Source organism: Acanthopagrus latus, chromosome 15, assembly GCF_904848185.1.
Source record: "Acanthopagrus latus isolate v.2019 chromosome 15, fAcaLat1.1, whole genome shotgun sequence".
Lineage (NCBI taxonomy): Eukaryota > Metazoa > Chordata > Actinopteri > Spariformes > Sparidae > Acanthopagrus > Acanthopagrus latus.
The window spans coordinates 5,791,145-5,812,753 of record NC_051053.1 but is presented as its reverse complement, the minus strand read 5'-3'; the positions used below and the strand labels follow the sequence as shown (position 1 = coordinate 5,812,753).

The 21,609-nt window shown below is 41.2% G+C and overlaps 1 protein-coding gene across 1 annotated transcript; it reads left to right on the top strand.

Moving 5' to 3' along the window:
• Positions 1 to 41: 41 nt before the first annotated feature.
• On the top strand, positions 42 to 20,743 carry myofl (myoferlin like). Its single transcript, XM_037123920.1, has 54 exons — positions 42 to 209; positions 673 to 728; positions 836 to 927; positions 3,194 to 3,302; positions 3,474 to 3,570; positions 4,635 to 4,804; positions 5,155 to 5,283; positions 5,668 to 5,730; positions 5,856 to 5,906; positions 6,076 to 6,106; positions 6,487 to 6,602; positions 6,705 to 6,831; positions 6,925 to 7,028; positions 7,103 to 7,171; positions 7,258 to 7,301; positions 7,389 to 7,471; positions 7,575 to 7,610; positions 7,844 to 7,968; positions 8,063 to 8,176; positions 8,436 to 8,613; positions 9,299 to 9,423; positions 9,550 to 9,659; positions 9,881 to 10,073; positions 10,196 to 10,351; positions 10,438 to 10,569; positions 10,732 to 10,895; positions 11,325 to 11,439; positions 12,431 to 12,533; positions 12,620 to 12,759; positions 12,887 to 13,051; positions 13,338 to 13,425; positions 13,824 to 13,901; positions 14,026 to 14,207; positions 14,293 to 14,451; positions 14,537 to 14,638; positions 15,208 to 15,369; positions 15,478 to 15,643; positions 15,730 to 15,800; positions 15,901 to 15,915; positions 15,997 to 16,095; positions 16,415 to 16,543; positions 17,233 to 17,388; positions 17,531 to 17,622; positions 17,749 to 17,919; positions 18,037 to 18,185; positions 18,413 to 18,552; positions 18,838 to 18,926; positions 19,002 to 19,097; positions 19,190 to 19,331; positions 19,448 to 19,547; positions 19,664 to 19,857; positions 19,948 to 20,057; positions 20,168 to 20,315; positions 20,435 to 20,743. The coding sequence occupies exons 1-54, from the start codon at positions 122 to 124 to the stop codon at positions 20,471 to 20,473; spliced, it is 6,162 nt and encodes a 2,053-aa protein (XP_036979815.1). The 5' UTR covers positions 42 to 121; the 3' UTR covers positions 20,474 to 20,743.
• Positions 20,744 to 21,609: the final 866 nt, after the last annotated feature.

Below are 21,609 nucleotides of genomic sequence, written 5' to 3'. Positions count from 1 at the left end.
TGTCCACTCCTCTCTCTGCTTCACACATCTGTGTGTTTCAGTTCCCTCTGTGAGGGCTCTCCATCTCTCTCGGCGGAATATGACTCGTTTCTGTCATTAAGTCTGGATTTTATTTCAAACCATGCTGCGGGTCATTGTCGAGTCCGCGAGTGGGATCCCAAAAAAGAAACTTGGAAACCCAGATCCAATAGCTGGGGTTGTGTTCAGAGGTGAGAGGAGCCACTCACTATTACTTTAACTTTTTTTGTTTAAAACCAGGGAAACTGCTGCATGCTCTGCTAACTCTTCTCAGTCAGATTGCTCGTGCATACAAGATTTCAGTTTCTAAATAACTTTTTTTTTTTAAAGTTGCAGCTTCATTTCTTCTCAGAGCTTATTGAATATTTTGACAGTGATTCATAAAGGCTACAATGCCGAGAGTACATCCTTATAAGGTCAGAATACCCCTCTGTCCCCAGAGGAGGTCTTGAGCTTCATGGCTTGTGCTTTATTTAATTTATTTATTTATTTGTTTACTAAAGAAATGCCTTACTGCATTAAAATCTTGATTCATTATTGGTTTGGTTGGAAGAATCTTGTTTGTGTCCAAGATATGTGTTAGCTGAAGTAACACGATGCTTCCCCCTTTTGTTTTTGGCCAATAAATCTGGTTTACCCTCATTGTCCTTGCAGGTGAGAAGAAGAAAACCAAAGCAATTGACAATGAGCTGAATCCTGTCTGGAATGAAGTAAGTGGGGAATTAAAGCGAACTGTAAAGTATGTATGGATTCGTATATTTTGGAAATGAGAGCAGCTGTTGCCTCCGTTTGAAACGAAATGTCTTTGTGATTACAGGTGCTTGAATTCGATCTGAAAGGCTCCCCGTTGGATGCGTCTTCATTCATCAATGTGGTTGTAAAGGACTATGAAACAATCGGCAAAGACAAGTAGGTGAATGAAGGCATCAGACTGGTGTCCGGTCAACTGTGTCACTGTTCAACACATGTTTGCTTTGGATGCACAACCTTCAGCCCTCCACCTAGTGTGACAAATGACTGATCACGACAACAGGCTCAGGGCTTTGCAGAGGAAGGTGTCTGAGTCAAGACCTCTTCCTGTGCAGGCGCTTCTTTCAGTAACACCTCTTGCCCTTCCAAGATATACCCACCCCATATTTCACTAAGTAGGTCAGGTGATGGCTGAAGGTGAACACCTTTTTAAAAAAAAGTTGTAATTATAATGTGTCCGAGTGCTCGTTTCATAGTGGTGTGAAACAGTTATAATGATATCTTAAGCAGTTGAAGAATAGCATGTTTTCACTTCACTGAGCTGTTTATACAAGATCCAATGCGACCGTGTTAAGACTTGCAGAGCCAGGACCGACGGTGCTTTGTCTCTGTCACAATAGCACTCCAGCTCCTACCAGGATTGCTGCCTTAAAAGGAAAGAAAATTCCCATTTTTTTTAACCTTTCCTTTTAGACTCAGACTTAAACTTATTTATTACTCTGTTTAATTTTCTATCATTACTCTGTTTGTTTAGGCTCATGCAAGCATTTTCTACCAAGGTCTTGCTGCAGTGCGAGAAAGGTGGACCAAATAATAACATTTCCAGTGAGTCACTCCAGTGACTGATAGTGTGTAATATAAATTATTCTGAGGGAAGCACAAGGGCTGGCGTGAGGGTGGAGGGGTGTCTGCCTCAGCCACGAATGCACTCAGATTTTTTTCCATGATCACTGCCGGCAACACGAGGAGGGTGAATAAGAGAGCTTGCGCTGGCTTGTCATTGGCACATCTGTGATGACTAGTTGCAGCTTAGACTGTAATGTTTTGCAAAATGAACTTTAGACGTAGTACGAAGCTGATTATGGAGGATGATCTTTTTAAAATCTCAGTGAGGGTCTCCTGGTTGAATAAAGGTTGAATGAAATCTATAAATTCAAAATGTGCTTGCTTTAACATGCAGGTGGCCGAAGTCTGACCCACATCTGTAATCTACTGTGGGGAAATATACAAAAAGGAATGTGACTCAGAACCTAACTTTTCGGTGGTGCAATCGAGATAAGACATCTTAAGCAGCTCACCAGGCAGTGCAGACTGCCCAGTTTGTTTGGCAAATATTTTGCCTTACTCCCAAATTACTTACTCCGCCCTGTACTGGAAATATATCTGTATGCCAGGAAAACCATCCCCTGTAGTGAAGAAGTCACTTCCTTTTTTTTCATTGAATCAGACAGACAATTTACAGTTCTGTTTCGCTTGTAGGAGAGTTATGTATACGGACATTAATCTACTTTCTATAAACTAGCCCTTGCATGTAGCCTCTGCAGTGGTAGAGACAGTTAAATGTCAAACCAGCTCTGTCTTATCCTCCTCAGCTGACCCCGCTTTCCGAGGACAGCCAAAGTTTTTTAGGGTCTGTGCAATGTTATGAAAATGGCACAGCTGTTGAGAGAAACAGAGAGGAAGCATAACCATGAATATGACTTTGCTGGTTCTCATGTTGCCTACCTCACACTCGCCATTTCACCCACCTTCTTAGCTCTGTTATTTGTCCACTCTTTAACTGGGTAGAGAGCAGCCAGCACATGCCTGTGGTAGATGATAATTGTTTCCATCTTTCTGCTTTTTCTTTGCACTTTTTCGTCATCTCTGGGGCTGGCCTGTGTAACCAGCTGGTCCTTGTCACACAGCAAAGTCCCATTCGTTGTCTTGAGGGACGGTACAGATGCTCCCAAATTACTTGTTGATACAAAGCTGATATTTGTCACTAAGAAAAACATTTTGGATTCAGTGTAACATAATACATGATCCACCTAAAACCACAATTTATGAATTTATTCAAATTGTGATGGACCTAATTTTAGAAAACGCCCAATGCCGTCCAGTCCAATGCGGTTATTAATCACTGTTGCCACATGACTTCTGTTTGGTAGAAAAAAAATATTATAGGTGTTGTTGCCAGGTTTGTCAATATATGTGAAGAAGTGAAACTGGGAAGTAGAAACCGTCAACCATCCACAGCGACGAGCAAATTCCAGCCACAAACACTGTGTCCAAGTCCCTCAGGGTAATTTCACAAGTTTGTCGCAGTTTGTGGAACCGAAGCATCCTCCTTATTGTTACAGTGGTTCCTCCCACTGCAGTGATTCAGTTGCTGATGTATCTATGATTGTCTCACCACAGGATTGTGTATGTGATTGCTTTACAGGTTTATTGGCTCGGCAACAATCTCTCTGAGGGACTTGGCCAGTGGTCAAGTGAGGTCGCTCCCGTCCAAGAACGTGCCCTTGCTCAGTGAGAAACAACAGGCTGTTGGGGTGAATACTTTAAGTCAAGAACAGATTCATTGCACCGATACATGACACCAGCATGCTTGTTATCTGTTAAGGTCTGCAGGAAGTAGTGGGATGTACTCACTCCTATGAGGTACAGTTGATATAAGACATGATTCAGTATAATTCTAATGGAGAAACATTCAATTTTTTCAGGCTACAATTAATTTGATCATTGGATATGAGCCACCTGCCAACGCTACTCCAAACCTTAATGATCAACCTGATGGAGACATGTCTTACGCGGATACTGGTAAGCCCACAGTTGACAACAACACCAACACCCAGAAGCAAAACTTCAATGAAAGTAATACAACTTTTCATGTGGAACACTGAATAATAACCGTGCACAACTTTGATACAGAACGATTGCTGCTGTTATCAGTATCCATGGAACTGTTTTAATATTACTATTGTTAAACTGTGAGCTCTCCCAATGCGGTGTTTTTCAATCCTGGTCCTCGGGGGCCTCCTGCCCTGCATGTTTTATATGTATCCCTGACCCACATCTGTAATCTTCTGTGGGGAAATATACAAAAAGGAATTATATGTACTATATGTACACTCCTGATTCGGATGGATGGGTCATTAGCAGACTTCAGCAGATCTTCATGACAAGCAGATCATTTGAGGCGGGTGTGAAAGGGCAAGGAAATATCTTAAACAAGCAGAACAAGGGGCCCTGAACACCAGGAATGAAAAATCACTGCCCTAATGGAAAAAGCAAGGTTTTGTGGGTGTACTCTCTTGGATAATTGATTATCTTGAGATTGGATTACACCAGCCATGATGCGAGTCAACGTGTTGATGTTTGGACCCATGATTACACAGTTGATTACACAGTTGTCATTACTAGTGCTCACTACTCATGGATAGCACCATGCTTATCTTCGAGCGCGCATCTTGGTTGTGTCACCAAATGGACAGAAACAATTGGAACTGGGATACAGTTTCCATAATCCATATCTTAAACTGGATGTGGATGTGCCCTTGCTCGGGCCATGCCCATTTCCCGTCTCAGCCTTTGATTTAATCTCATCTGCATGCCTGAAAAGTGAAAGAAAGAAAGACATATAAAAACCTGGCTAAGTACTCACACAGACTAACCAGATAATGCTGTTGCGGTTGGTTAAAAAAAAACAAGTCTGCCCTGTTTTTCAGAGTTTAACGGAAACATCTCACACTGGGTTTAGGTTTTTCCCAAGAGAGAGCATGTTTGCTGTCTGTTTTTCGATGGATACAAATTGAGCTGATAAAACATTACAAAGTGTGAAGCAATTCAGAGAAGGTTGTAATTGCTGAGGTTTTGCACCCCAGGAGGCGATGAAGACACCGATGAGGCGGAGGGAGATGTGGACGGAGGAGGACAGGGTGGAAGTCCAGGAGCTCCCACTTCACCAAATCAGCCTGGGAGAGCCGGCCACAAGGCAGTCCGTCTCAGCCGTAAAAGGCACAGAGCGCTGCCCAATAAGCCTCAGGACTTCCAGGTATTGTCTGAGTTTTGATTTCTCTGTTCCTGAATAATTCAGAAGAGAGTTATTTTTGTTGATCACGTGAATGACAAATGAACACTTGAGGGCTGAGCCAGCCGAGAGATAATAAATGTATCCCTCCTGTTGGAGATTCACTAATGTGAAAATCCTTGCCTTGGTTTTGTATCAGCGCAAGACATTTCACACCGACGATTTTCTTTAGGAACATATATCTGATCCTGTGTCTGTACTGAATACATTGGTATTTGTCAACACAAATGAATCAATGGTACCTTATCAAAAAGGAGCCACATAAATCGTCTCGCTGTTTGTTCAGCTGCCTCACTTTTACTCGCAAATTCCAGATTCGTGTTCGTGTCATCGAGGGCCGCCAGCTGCCTGGCAACAACATCAAGCCAGTGGTTAAGGTGAACGTATGTGGACAGACACACAGGACGAGAATTAGAAGGGGAAATAACCCATTCTTTGATGAGGTAATGCATCCATCACCACAAAATAATCCTTTAAATTACTTTAGTGATCGCACACTTTTACTTATATCTTACTTGTCTATTTAACATCCTCTAACAACATCTTCACTGCCACTAAATCCCCATCAGCTTTAACAATCCTTTGGGGTATTTATCTCCTCTCCGCAGCAGTGATTTCTCACTGGAGCTTGTCTTTGGTTTTCTTTTGAATCCAGTTCCTCTCTTATGCATCTTCCCTTGTCTCAGTTATTTCCCAAGCATAAACATCTCAGCTTATTAAACTGTAAGTCCTAAATGTTTGCCACGAGTATGTCTGACATCAAAACATTTGTTTGTACAGTGACAAGAGAATCACACATTAATTTATGACTTGTTTCTGATCACCAGATGTTTTTCTACAATGTTAACATGCTCCCTTCAGAGCTGTTTGACGAGAGCGTCAGTCTCCGGGTGCGTTGCCAACTCTTTTTTATTTATTTCTGCATTATTTTTTAATTAATTTAAAAAAAATTATGTGCTTTTAAAATTGAGTTTCTGCATCTGCCGAGGGTGTGACACTGTGTTTGTCTTGGCAGGTTTATGACTCTTTCTCAGTCAGATCTGACAGTCTAATGGGGGAGTTCAAGGTAGTGCTTTTAAGTCCTCATCGCTTCTTTATTTATTTGAGACCTTTGACCTGTAGTGATTTATTGCTCACTAGGAGGGGCTCGGTGTCGCAGAATTGTGGCTTCTATCTCCAGCAGGTTGACAGATTTAAAACTGTTTTCATAATTGTATGTTTTCTTGCTTCTCTAGCTCGATGTCAGCTACATCTACGATGAACCAGGTCAGTGTTAGAGCTGCAACTAACAATTATTTTCATTGTCGATTATTTTCTTGATTAACTGTTTTTTAGCTATAAAATGCCAGAGAAAGGTGAAATATTGCAGTGTATCTCAAAGCCAAAGATGGCCTCCTCTATTGTCTTAATTCATCCAAAAGTCAAAGATATTCAGTTTATATAATACATAGAATATGTTTGCTGTAATTAGAGAATTTGGACTTTTCTTCTCTTAAATTAACTAAGAACATAGTTGGTGAATGATTTAAATGTTGACAAAAAATTCATTAATTGATTAATCATTGCAGCTTCAGTGCATGTGAAAAGCATTCTAAAAATTAAGATCTTGTGTTTGTGTATATCATTCAAAATTGCACCATGTCCAGGTCATGCCATAATGAGGAAGTGGCTCCTCCTGAGTGATCCAGATGACTCCAGCTCAGGGGCCAGAGGTTACCTGAAAGTCAGCATAATTGTCGTGGGCACTGGAGATGAGCCACCGGTGAGTGTACCTTCTGACCATTAATGTCTTTCTACTAGACACAGATTACAGCTCAGCTTTGAAAAAGACCATGACAAACTGTCCTATGATTTCTGGGTCCAGAGTGAGAGGAGAGAGATAAGCGAGGAGCATGACGACATAGAAAGCAATCTTCTGATGCCAGCTGGTGTCACAATGCGATCGGCCACACTCAGTCTTAAAGTATACCGTGCCGAGGATATACCACAGAGTAAGTGACCCATAAATTCCTATAATTATTCTGGTTTGATGCGGGGAACTGCTTTTGAAAAACCCTGTATTTATAATCTACTTTGCGTTGCAGTGGATGATGCCTTTGTTCAGACTGTGAAACAGGTCTTTGGAGGCGATGGCGATAAGAAGAACTTGGTGGATCCGTATGTGGAAGTCAGCTTTGCTGGCAAGAAGGTATTACATGTTTAAGTAAAAAGAACGTTTATTTACAATATCGACTTTATGCATTGATATATTTGTTGTTTTAGCTGTGCACCAAAATCATTGAGAAAAACGCAAATCCAGAGTGGAATCAGCTCATCAATCTGCAAGTCAAGGTATGAACGACATGTAAAACGGTAAGACATAGATTCAAATGTCACCTTCAACATGAATGAACACATGCATTTGTCTGCCCCTGTAGTTCCCGTCCATGTGCGAACGTGTCAAGTTGACTTTGTTTGACTGGTAAGAGCTCAAATGCACTCACACACAGCTGCACATGTGACAGTCACGTCACAAACAATGGCTGACGTGCCAGTTTACTCTTGGCAGGGACCGTCTAACCAGGGATGACGCCGTAGGAACAACTTTTTTGAATCTGAGCCAGATGTCTTCCTCTGGGGGAGAGATTGAAGGTAATTGTGTTATTTATTTTTTTTGTGATGATTGTTTAACTTAAAACATTTTGATATTGCAATATGACATTTAATATATAGGTGTTTTTTCTTCTTGAAACAGATGAACGGGCTGAAGGTGGCAACTCAGTAAATGAATGTACGTCAGAAATGCTCCACTGCATGTAGATGCTTTACCATCACAGCTTAAAAACTGATTTTAACCTTTTATAGTTTTAGGTCAGATTGGACTATGATATTTATAAATACACACACAATGGTTAACTTTATGAGCTACAAAATATGTATTTAGATTTATTTTAACACTACAACGGAAATAGTGCCTTGAAACTATCCAATTTATTAAACCGTGTGTGTGTGTGTGTGTTGCAGTGAGCACCGCAGCATCAGAGATTGGTTTTCTCCCAGCTTTTGGGCCTTGCTATGTTAACCTGTACGGTAGCCCAAGAGAATTTACTGGTCTGCCCGATCCGTATGATGAACTCAACTTTGGAAAGGTGAGACTACTCTTTCAGCCCAGTGCTGAGGGTTCAGTATGTATAGACGCATGACTTTGTCTACATGAGGTATCTGCATTTTGGCCTGTTTCAGGGTGAAGGGGTCGCCTACAGGGGGAGAGTCCTTGTTGAGCTGTCTACTCAGCTGGATGGAAAGGTTGATAAGAATGTGGAGGACATCTCCAGTGATGGCATCCTGGTGGCACAGGTATACATGCAGTCATACTGTAATTACGGCTGTCAGCTTATTTATTTGATTTATATAACAACCCATAAGATACATGGCCCAAGGTTATGGACTTGTGGGTTGTCTTTTATTGCTAGAGTGTTGAACAGTGTGATCACATTGTGTGTCCTGACAGAAAACACCAGTAGGTAGAAAGGTATCTGGGCCAGGATACGTTGTACAAAGAAACAGTGAAACGTTTACCTTCACCACTAACACTGCCACATCCTTTTTATTACAGAAATACCAGCGTAGGAGGAAGTTCTCTCTGTGTGCTGTGTTCCACAGTGCGTGCATGCTTCAAGAGCCAGGCGAGCCAATCCAGTTTGAGGTTAGCATCGGTAACTATGGTAACAAGCTGGATTCGACCTGCAAACCCTTGTCATCCACCACCCAGTACAGCTTCGCTGTGTTTGATGGTAAGAGAGTCTGCAAGAATTCTAAAGATGACTTCATAACTTAATGCCATTTTATAATCCAGGGCATTCTTACTTCTTTTCCTGGCACATTACCTTGTTTTCAGGATTTGATATATATTGTTGAGTTGTGTACTCATATTATCCTGCGTGTTTTCAACAGTGTTCAACCCCACATAGAGCTGGAATTTTGTTTAAGATAAAGATGCATGTCATTTGGTCGCCTGTAGCTATAACTCCCAGGAGAGACTCAGAGAGTGAGGAAGGATGCTGGCAAATGAACATAAACATGATGCGAATATAACTTAAAAACATGATCTCATGCCTGAGTAACATAGATAGATTTTTGTTGGCAATGGTGGTTGCTTACTAATGATGACAACAGCTCCCATGATCCCAGGCTATTTGTGTCTTCTTTGTTTTGTTGAACCATCGCAACATTCCTACTTCCTACTAATTATAGCATTGTTGAAAATCATATTAAGTAAATAACATTAAAACTTCACTTTAACAGTGAACATTTGACAGTCCTTGAGCTAAACTGTTTACCATGCTGTCAGTCTGTGTTTGAAAGGGTCAAGTTGAATCCACAGAGAATGAGCACCACACGGTCAGCAAATGTTAGTACGCGGTCTACTCTGCAACTTGTAATTAAAATGACTGGGTATATTTATTTTGTACTGCACAGGTAATCACTACTATTACCTGCCATGGGCTGACACCAAGCCTGTAGTGACTCTCACTTCATACTGGGAGGACATCAGCCACCGTCTGGACTCTGTCAATGTTCTCCTCTTCATCGCTGAGAGGCTGGTGAGTAACACCAGTCACAGTGGCACAGTTGAACAGTGGAACAGTGTATTCCCAAATACTGTACATGTCTACACAGGTAGTGCTGCTGAGTAATATCCTTGTATATGTCTCTGTGATTTATTAAAGGAGTCCCACCTCACCTCTTTGAAAACAGCCATTTTAGCCAAGGTTCCTGAGACACGTCTGATTGAGATTTGGCTCAAACTCATCAACCACGTGATTGAAGACCTTAACAGGTAAGACATGCCCAGGCAGAGCCTCCCCTGGATCTCTGTGCTGTATGATGTAATGCTATGATCATGTCATTAGGATGATTATGTAGTCTTCAGGCCAGACACATTTGCTTATATTTGATTGGGGTGAATTTGTATTATTAATATTTTTTTTTTTTCATTGTGTTATTTTAATCCAACATTACTTACAAACTAACTTAGTTACTAATCTACACGTTTGACAGTTTCCAGCTTCCAGAACTGGAGGGCCAACCCAATGTGACTGCTCTGGATCTCCAGATGAAAACCCTGCGTGACGCTGCCGTGAAAGGCATCACACAGATGGCCATTCACATGAAAGAGGAGGCCACAGATGTCAAGGCCACTGTGGGTGACATTGAAGACTGGTTGGACAGAATCAAGCAGCTGGCAGAAGAGGTTAGGACAAATGAAACTACTCTGCTCTGTACTATAAATCTTAAAATATATAATGTTAAGTAGCTCAAAGAGATGTCAGTGAAACATTATAATGTAACTGACATGCTGTGTGTCTCCATCAGCCTCAGAACAGCATGCCAGATGTGATCATCTGGATGTTAAGAGGAGAGAAGCGGGTGGCTTTTGCGCGAGTCCCAGCAAACGAGATCCTGTACTCCAACTTCAGCGAACAGGCACGCGGCAAACACTGTGGACGGACCAAGACCATCTTCATGCAGGTTCAAAACTATCCAACATGCAATAACACATCACCTTTTTAAAAAAATTAAGTTGAGTTCTCATGCACGTCATTTTTGTCTTTCAGTACCCCATGGACAAAAACAAAGGTGTGAAAATTCCTGTTCAGCTGCGGGTCAACATGTGGCTTGGTCTCTCTGCTCATGAGAAGAAGTTCAACAGTTTCTCAGAGGGGAACTTCAGTGTGTATGCTGAAATGGTACAGTAGCTACGCTAACATTCATCTGATTTCCACTGTGTTGTAGCTGCTTTGTCTGAAATATTGCTCTCAAACACAGCTGCTGGTCTCTTAACCATAGGTAACATTAAAAAAACATCAGTAGGTGAAAGTGCTTGACCTGACTGGCTTTTCTTCGTGCAGTATGAGAACCAAGCCCATGTGCTCGGGAAGTGGGGAACCACAGGCCTGGTTGGTCGTCACAAATTCTCAGACGTGACTGGAAAGGTGAAACTCAAGCAAGAGCGCTTCCTGCCACCACGTGGGTGGGAGTGGGACGGAGACTGGTTTGTTGACCCTGAGCGATGGTAAGTTTAAGATACTCACACACACACTTGCACAGTGGATAGTGATTCATGGCTTGTCCAGTCTCAAGTACAAACATCCTCTTATCACCATGCAGTTGAGCATGCCCCAGAATCCTGTTCATATTTCAGCTTCATCTCCTCTTAATTGGTAGCAATAATAAATCAGTGCTTGTACCAGCCACATCACAGAACAGTGATAAGAACACAATTACAGGATATACAAAGGAATTTCGATGTTTTGGTTTAGGGAGGTACACCTCCCTTGTGAGGGCCTACTGCCTCTGAAGTGCTTACATTCTCCCACAGCGGCTCTTGTAAATAAGTTTGGCTCGTCTTTTGGAGCTGTTCCGCTGTGTTTATCAAGGTCCCACATAGTTGCTGTCTGAGTCACCAAGCTTCTCATCAACCATTTGCTGGTGTTTTCTGCAGCCTGTTGACAGAAGCTGATGCGGGCCACACAGAGTTCACAGATGAGGTTTTTCAGAATGAAACGCGTTTCCCTGGTGGGGAGTGGAAACCTGCTGCGGAGCCTTACACAGATGTGGTAAGAAGCACTGCTCTCAGCCACACACACACACACACACACACACACACACACACACACACACACACACACACACACACACACACACACACACACAGTCATTTAACTTTTGGTTCTCTATGTAAAAAATTTAGAAGATAACAGGACAAAGGCTTTCTATTCACGTTAGTTTCCAATGTTATCAGCATCTCCTGAGCTCATATGTACATAGGACAGGTGGGTTGCTTTGTGGTTGCACTGATGTAAATAAACATATGGCCTTTTATGGATGACTCCCAGTCTTTCTAAATAATGGTTCTGACATTTTGGGCACCTGATCTGAACAAATCCAGATAAAGTTGAAGCTGCTGTTCTCAGTATTTTAATGAATTAAATAACTATCTCATTCCAGATGTAGCAGGCAGCTATCTGTTAAGATAAAAATCTCATAAACCTACTGTACATTACCTGCTCAGAAACAAAAGTCTAATAGACAAAGTTAGCGACTTGCTGCTGAACATAGTCTTTTCATTTAAACCAACAGGTACTTCCCTTTGGAGCTGGTTGAGAGCAAAATAGGACTAATTGGAGTGTAAACTCTGAACTTCATCAGGCCCCAAGAAGCCAGAAGTTAAAGTTACAACAAGGAATCTTGAGCTGTTTATGAAATGGTCCTAATTTCAAACTGATGCCTTTATACGACCTACATAAGCAAATGAGACCATCATTGAGCAGATTTGCTATTTCTATATCATTAAAATTGTTATTCTTAATAGCTGTCACTAGGTCAGATAATAAGTCATATACAAAGCTGCTCTGTAATCTGGTGGTGCGGCACTAAAACAAAGTCTACTTTGTAGACTTTTACCATTGTCATCTTTTGTCCACAGACTCCACCAGAATCATTCTTTTCTTATCAACAATTTTAGATTTCAAGTTTTGAAACACTTAATACTTCAGATATACAGCTATGAACTACAGCTATGAATGGCAGAATGTCTCTGTTGTGTAGAATGGAGAAAAGACTCAGGACCCAGGGGAGTTTGACTGTCCGCCTGGATGGGCCTGGGAGGATGAGTGGAGCTTTGACATCAACAGGGCTGTAGATGAGAAAGGTAATGTGAAACTAAAATATGTGATCAAAAGTTATTTTTAAGTGCTCTGAGTCTAACTATGTTTGTGTGTCTGCCCACGATGCTAGGTTGGGAATACGGAATCACCATTCCTCCTGATGATAAACCCAAATCCTGGGTTGCAGCGGAGAAAATGTACCATATCCATCGCAGGAAGAGACTTGTCCGACCACGGAAGAAGATATCTGATAAAACGGCAACTGCTGAGGTGAGGAAGACGTAGAGTTAGAAAAGATTTGGGAGAGAAGTTGCTGTGTGTGTGTGTGTGTGTGTGTGTGTGTGTGTGTGTGTGTGTGTGTGTGTGATTTATCATTCTTTTCTTGCTTGTTCTGCAGCGGCGAGATTCAGGGGAAGGCTGGGAGTACTCCTCTCTGATTGGCTGGAAGTTCCACAGAAAGGAGCGCACCTCTGACACGTTCCGCCGCCGCCGCTGGAGAAGAAAGATGGTCCCCTCAGACCGCATTGGGGCCTCTGCCATCTTCAGACTGGAAGGGGCTTTAGTGAGTCTAACAAAATGTCCCCTGAGAAATATTTCTTAAATGTGTTACATTCTTAAAATTTCCCCTGACGAGGCAGTTGTCATGGCAACAGCAGTTACTTCATGCCAGCTGAGTCATATCCTCTCATTATTCTCTTGCATATGCCTGTTCCTGTCAGAAGTTGGCAAAATAACTCAGGAAGTTTTATTTTAGTTCTGCATTGTTGCCCTCAAACTTTATTCAGTTTACCCCGTACGATTGTTGTGTTGTACTCTTTTAAGCGCCTCACCCTGCTTTTTGTCAACAGGGGGTTGATGTGGATGAGAAGACCAATAAAAAAGATGCAGCGAAAGTCTTTGGCGCCAACACACCCACCGTTTCCTGCCACTTTAATAGTAAGTAATCTGATCAGATAAAGGCAAGGCGAGTTTATTTGTATAGCACAATTCAGACACAGGGCAACTCGACATGCTTTACAGGCACATACAAATTACATTAAAAGAAATTACCAATTGCATTTAAAAACAAGTAGGAAGATGTTGGGAGACAAAACACTAAAACAAGTTTAGAAATAAGAAAAGATGGACAAGTTTTTCCAAATCTGGCTGAAACACAAGTCCTTTTATCCTGGATATATTCTTAAGGTGGTAAAACTGATTCCAGGTCAGTCATCATTCCTCAAACGTCCTGACTGGACCTTCTTCAAGATAACCCTAAACCATGGATAAATACATGCCTAATTAGGCGGTGTACTGTGAGATTACATTACATGTTTTTGGTTATCTCCCTTCAGGGTCTTACATGTACCATCTGAGAGTGTACGTCTATCAGGCGAGGAATCTCTGTGCCATGGATAAAGACAGCTTCTCAGGTAAAAATAAAGCAAAAAACTTTTGTCTCAGAATAACCAGAAAAAATACAAGACTAGATAAAGAGGAATACATGACATCTACTCAGACATGTTGACATTGAAATTATACCCTGGTCCATTCCAGATCCCTATGCCCATGTATCATTTCTGCATGTGAGCAAGACCACAGAAGTCATAAGGGCGACACTAAACCCCACATGGGATCAAACTCTAATCTTTGAGGACATTGAAATCTGTGGAGACCCCCAAACTGTCGGCCACAACCCTCCTGATGTAGTGTTGGAGCTGTACGACAGCGATCAAGTTGTACGTATATTTTATCCAAAAAAGCAGCTATGGTTCATGGAGTGTGTAATCAGGCTTAACTACATGTTTGTATTTTATTTATAAGGGTAAAGATGAGCCCATGGGTTGCTGTACATGCCCCGTAGTAGTCAAACTGAACCCCAGTGTGGCTGTCAGCCCGAAGCTGCTGTGGTACCCAGTCACCAAAAAAGGCCGTAGCGCTGGGGAGGTACTGCTGGCTGCAGAGCTCCTTCTGAAGGACAAGGTAAAGACACTAAAGAAAGTAAACATACTGTGTCTCAACTTCATGAAACTGTGCTAACGAGGTGGCGCTGTGCTCTGCCCTCCAGGTGAACGACGGAGATCTGCCACTGGTTCCCCCACGACGTGGAGAGAAGCTCTACATGGTACCACAGGGAATCAGGCCTGTGGTTCAGCTCACTGCGATTGAGGTACATCATCAATCCTTCCTGCTGCTGCCAGCAATTATAAATTCCCTTTGCAAACATAACATGATCAGACAAGACCCGCCCCACCCTGCGATTTCGGCTGTTTTGCATTTGTTATCTGAAACTCCCTTCCTTCCTATCACTTATCTGCTACCACAGTGTTAGTCCCTTCAGATACCCATAGTTCAAAACAGTGTCTTAATCTGCATTTTGACTGCAGGATCTTCCCAATAGACTAGGGACCTGTGAAGAATCATCCACCACAGGGACCACGGTCTAGGTTAAGCTCCAGGGACATTATTTTACAGTTTGAAAATACTGTAAAATACTATAAATACAAAAACAATAGTACGTTTGAGAAGTTGTTGTGTAGTCGTTTGTGTGAAAACAGTATCACCCCTCATTCATCAGTGGACTAATTTGCTGAATTTTCATGAGTCTTTGGACCACGGTGGAAACAGACAACAATGTGCTGAAGAAGCCTTTTAATTCCTTGAAAAGTAGTTCCTGGGACTAAAAGTTCCTGACACACTGGGTGGTAATGTGACTTCAGTGTATTTATTTGATCCCAGGTCTTGACTTGGGGCTTGAGGAACATGAAGACCTACCAGTTGGCCACAGTTTCCTCCCCCAGTTTGATCGTGGAATGCGGTGGTGAGATTGTACAAACTGCCGTCATCAGGAACTTCAAAAAGAACCCCAACTTTCCCGGATCGGTTCTGCTTCTCAAAGTGGTACTATCTCTGAAATTTTCAAGACAAAATATTCAGACACCTTCGAGTGTTTGATTTCTATATTGCCCATACTTTCTTACATGGCCTGTTCTTTGGTTTCTCACCCAGCTTCTCCCCAAAGAGGAGATGTACACCCCTCCCATTGTGCTGAAGGTCATCGACCACCGACCATTTGGTAGGAAACCCGTCGTAGGTCAGTGCACCATCGACTGCCTTGAGGAGTTCCGCTGTGACCCATATCGCATCAACAATGAAGTCTGCATGTCTGCTAGAGGTATTTACACAAAAAGAATAAAAACATACACTCTCGGCTACATGCATTTGAGACTTATTTTGTTCTTATTTCTCTTTCCTTTGCAGTGGCAATGATGACAGCTGCCCAGGGAGATGTTGTCATAGACATCGAGGAGAGACCCATTGTGAAAACAGAGGTAAATAATGATGCAGTCACAAAATGTTGGTGACAGTATTTTTCACATCTATTTTTTCTCATTGCTGTGTTTTTTTTTGTTTTTTTCCCCCACTTTGCAGCTTCAAGCAGAAAAGGTGAGATTTTCTCCTTTCACAGATTATCCAATGACAGCATCTCTAAAAATACTAAGTTTGGCGTTATTTTCTATTGTGTAGGAGGAGGAAGCAGTGGACTGGTGGAGTAAGTTTTATGCTTCTGTTGGAGAGCAGGAGAAGTGTGGGCCTTACCTGAAAAAGGGATACGACAAATTACAGGTGGGGACATGTCAGCAGACGTTGCCAAAACACAAAAACTGATTTAATCAGTGTTGTGCTTTGGGCTGGTTTTAAAAGTTACAGCTAGCTACAGGGTAGGGATCAGATTTCTAGACAAGAGGGCACAGTAATCCAAAACAAAGATAAGATGTTTTTCCCAGATGAGACTAGTAAAACATGCGGAAGTTCTTAGACTGAAAAACAGCGAAACAAAGGTGGGCATTATGTGAAAACTTAAGGTTAGGTTTAAATTATAATAAAACCTTGACATTTGTGATTTTCAATCTATGATGTGGTTATTGTGTTTTTTGGTTTTGAGGTTTATGACAGTGAACTCGAAGAGATTGCAGAGTTCCAGGGTCTCACTGATTTCTGCAGCACTTTCAAACTTCAGCGAGGAAAGACCGACTATGAGGAAGACGACCCCTCTGTGGTGGGAGAGTTCAAGGTAGAGAAATCAGTTTTGAGGAAGTGTCTACATCCTTTTACCTGAACTATTGTGACGTCAACAATCACTGCTGTGCTTTTGCACAGCTACATTCCTCAGCCTTTGTCTGACCTCTGGTGGACAATTTCTGAATTTCAATTACAGTCAATAGAATAATTGGTGGTCTACAAAATAGCACAGGATATACTGTAGCTCTTGCCATACTGGTTTAGGGAAGATCAAAGCAATGCTATAGCTGTAGTGGCATAAACAGAGTGTATGCATTTGGGGCTTGAATCCACATTCAGATTTAATGTTTAAAAATCCAAGCATATTCTCAAGAATGATGTAGAGCAGTTACAGGTTTTGACTTTGGTCCTGTAAGCTAATGGTACATTTCAACTTGATTGAAAGTTGCAGTTTATTGTTGCTATGTAGACAAAACATCAGTCAATTTATATTTAATATCATAAACTGGTGGGAGGGCAAGGAGGATGAGGCGTATGACTTTTATGTCTGGAATGAAACGATCTGAAGTTCTTCATTTGTTGGACAGGTGATCAGATATTTCTTGGTTTATTTTTCAGGTAAAATGAAAATCTACAATCTAGTGTTAGATTAGTGTGATAAGGTTTGAAGTTCTTGTTAGAACGTAGTTGTCTTTTCAGTGCTATATGACTAAATGTGCTTTACTCTTTGGTGACATTCAGGGCTCATTCAAGATTTACCCATTGCATGATGACCCAGGGGTGCCAGCCCCACCCCGTCAGTTCAGAGAGCTTCCTGAGAGTGGACCGCAGGAGTGTCTGGTCAGGATTTATGTCATACGGGGTATTGACCTGCAGCCTAAAGATACAAATGGCATGGTGAGTTTTGTATGAAGCTACAACTGAACAGCCACCCTGGTTTGATATATAAAGATAACATAATATGATAAAGAAGGTAAAGAAGTAAGATTTTTTTTAAACGATTGAAGCTCCTGAAGTTAAGATAATTTTTGTTTTTCAGTGTGACCCATACATTAGGATTGCACTGGGGAGGAAATCACTGGATGACAGAGAGAACTACAAACCAAACACCCTTAATCCAGAGTTTGGGAGGTAAGACAGCAACGTGTGCAGCTCACTGAACGTTTTGTCATTTTTTATTCCATTCACTCATTCAAGCTCTTTTTTAACATAAAGGAAGAACAAATACATTATTTGCTGTCCGTCATTTTTGTCCAGGATGTTTGAGCTGTCATGCTTCTTGCCTCAAGACAAGGACCTGAAGATTGCTGTGTATGACTTTGACTTACTGAGCAGAGATGAGAAAGTGGGTGAGACCATCATCGATTTGGAGAACAGACTCCTGTCTCGGTTCAGGTCCTGCTGTGGCCTGCCACAGACTTACTGTGTGTAAGTATGTCCACTTTGTGTACACAGTGAACACATATACAAAGGAGGCCAGGGACATTTGCTTTAGTGTGTTTATCTTTGTGAAGCTAATCTCACAAAACCAAATTTTGTTTTCAGTTCAGGCATCAATCAGTGGAGAGACCAGCTGAAGCCCACTCAGATCCTTGAGCGCGTGGCTAAGGTGAGGGGCGTCCCTCCTGCACGCATAGAGGGAGACGGCAGCTCACTGACCTTCATGGGAAAACAATACAGCCTGCAAGATTTTGGTATTGCCATTTTCAATTCATATTTTTATGCGTATAATTACTTAAACATACTATCGCAATGACAATGTCTCATTTTTATTTGCCTTGTTGGCTATTTTGTAACTATTTCTCAGCACCAAGCTATGCTGTGCTCATGGTATTTTGTTTGCGTTTCTTTGATAATGATATCTTCTGAAAAATAATATTCCTTCATCCTTGACTTTTATTATCTGCTGTTCACTTTGCAGAGGCAAACACTGTAATCCACCCACACTTGGGCCCAGCCAGGGAGAGGCTGGCCTTGCATGTCCTCAGAAACCAGGGGTTGGTACCAGAGCACGTGGAGACCAGAACCCTGTGCAGCTCCCACCAACCCAACCTGTCCCAGGTTAAGATCACAGCAGAAACACTGATTTTTTTTTTGTCATAAAAATGATAAAGTATGAACCTAATGCTCTCTGAAATTAATCTTTTAATTTTGATGAAGGTTCTCAGTTTTTCATGTCAAGGTAATACTTTGTGCCATATTGTAGGCAACTGGACTCGTTTCAGTTTCTTGAAGTCGTCAAAAAACTTAAACGAGCCCAGTTGCCTACAATATAGCACTTACTTGAACCTTTTGTTGTCGTTGTGTGAAAGATTTAATCAAAAACCATCCTTTCCGCGAATGCAGGGAAAAATTCAAATGTGGGTCGACGTTTTCCCCAAGAGCCTCGGTTTGCCAGGGCCTCCGTGTGATATTACTCCACGCAAAGCCAAGAAGTAAGAGACACTCGAAAATATAATATCTCATCATAATGCATTTAGGGATGAAACATAATGATATTCTTAAAACAGGTACTTCTTGAGAGCTATCGTCTGGAACACAACTGATGTCACTCTGGACGAAACCAGCATCACTGGAGAAAACATGAGTGACATCTACGTGAAAGGGTAATTGACTCCCGAATTTCTTTGACTTAGTTTTACATTTTTCTACCCATGGAACTAGCTCATAGCTGATCTGCATTCAACATGTTTCCTAGATGGATGCCAGGTATGGAGGACCAGAAGCAGAAGACAGATGTCCACTACAGATCCCTGGATGGTGATGGAAATTTCAACTGGAGGTTCATCTTCGGGTTCGAGTACTTACCTGCAGAACAGCTGTGTGTCGTCTCGAGAAAAGTGAGTGAGATCATAGTCCAGGAACAAATCATCACATCATTGATATTCAGAACCGAGTCTTTATGGCATTTTTTTTTGATGGCAGAAAAAATATAAATAAAGTTCTTCTCTTACAGGAACACTTTTGGAACCTGGACAAAACTGAATTTAGGATTCCTCCTAAACTGATTGTCCAGATATGGGACAATGACAAGTTCTCACTGGATGACTACTTAGGTAAAACAACATTGTTGTTATAACATGATAAAAATACTGGTACAAAGGGAAGGCATTTAAAAGGGCTAGTGTTAAAGTATACTGATCAATATTTTCTCTCATTATCTATGTTGCAGGTTCAGTTGAACTGGACCTACTCAATCTGATCCCTCCTGCTAAGAGCCCAGAAAAGTGCAACCTCAAGATGTTGCCAGGGATGACAAGCTCTGCCTCTTCCAAAAGACCACTGCCCAACTCACTCTTCTCCCAGAAGTCTGTGCGAGGCTGGTGGCCATGTGCGATCGAGCAGGATGGGAAACATGTCCTTGGTGTATGTTTATCTCCACAACACAGTCCTTACTTAATTTTGTAGTTTTTGTTTTCTGGTTACTGTTTAAGACCGTGTTTCAAAATTTCACAGGGAAAAGTAGAGATGACACTGGAAATAGTGGAGGAGAAGGAGATGGATGAGAGACCTGCTGGGAAAGGCAGAGATGAGCCAAACATGAATCCCAGATTAGAACAACCCAAGTAAGAATCTGAGTCCTTAAAACTAAATGATTTTGTAGAGCTATGAGTCTCTTAATGTTCTAACAATAGTTTACATAATGTGATTGTGTCTGTCCCTCACTACTTGACAGCCGCCCTGACACGTCATTCTTCTGGTTTACAAACCCCTGCAAGACCATGAAGTTCATAGTTTGGCGCAGGTTCAAGTGGATTTTCATTTTATCGATTATCCTTTTGCTGGTGATCTTGTTCCTCGGGATCCTGTTCTACTCCTTACCGGTAAGATTACTTAGTTTGATGATTGTTTATTGTTATGGATATTTCTTAGAATACCATACATTGTTTTTCACAGTATTTTGTGATCTGCATGAATTTTAATGTCTATTCCACATCCACAGAACTACATCTCAATGAAGATTGTGAAGCCCTTCTCCTAAGGACCAATGCAGAGACGCTGTCTGCAGAATCTACAGTCATCTTCACTGTTACTTCCATCAGAATTATGCAAAACTTCCTCTGCTGATGCCAAAGCAGACTGATATCCAGCACTCTCCTTTCACATAAACAGACATGTCTGTTTAGATTTGTTTGCACTTTCAGTATTATATTTCATATGTAGTAAATAATCTTTATGTTCAAATTTTTAAAACAAACCAAGAATGTCTAAAATGGTATGTTTTAATAAATCATGTTATAAGCAAATTGTCCATATTTTGTTATATTTTGCACACATTTGGGTAAACTACCTATAGTAGCATTAAGACAAGAAAACTCAATCTTATTACCAGTGTGTAACTTGGCAATATCAAAACTAAGTATTCTGTTTGACCATTTTGTTTGTAGGCTAATTAGTCCATTGATTAGATATGTTTCTATGCATGAAAATAATCTCATTTCATTTTAAAATGTTAAACAAGACTGTTTAGGCAGAGAGAATGTACAAGACTCAGAATGACAACCTTATTCTAAGATTAAAAGGGTGTGTTGTTTTTCCCCCCCTCTATTTGTGATTAAATGTTTCAGTTTTAATTGTGAAAACTAATAAACAAACATAAAAAAAGTGCTTAATTAATTAATTAATTAATGAAAATCTGAGTTTTTGAAGGTCAGACATACCTGAGTTGGACCCCTTGGCACCACTTTTTTTCAAACCTGGTCCCTCAGTAAAAGAATGAATAGGCCTGATGTGAAGTGCAAAATCTACATGGGTAGTTTTTTTTCTCATTTTTGTTTTTTGAATTGTCAATATGAAAACTCAAACAGGCGCCACATATTACAACTCAGTTATATGACAGCAAGAAAGACAAACCTCAATAGTAATCATATATAAACATGTAAAACAACAGGATTTAAACTAAGACCAACAGAAATAAAGTGTCCTTTTAAAGTTCTGGAACTACTGATATACTTATGAATATATTAAATAATAAATATTGCTGAATATATTGTCATCTTTTGTATATCGCTCTTTGATTGTTTTCTCCACTGTTTAGTCCAGTCATGCACCCCTTGGTTATGCCTCTTTAACGGTTGCACGACACTAAACTCCTTTTCGACCGATTGCTAGGATACC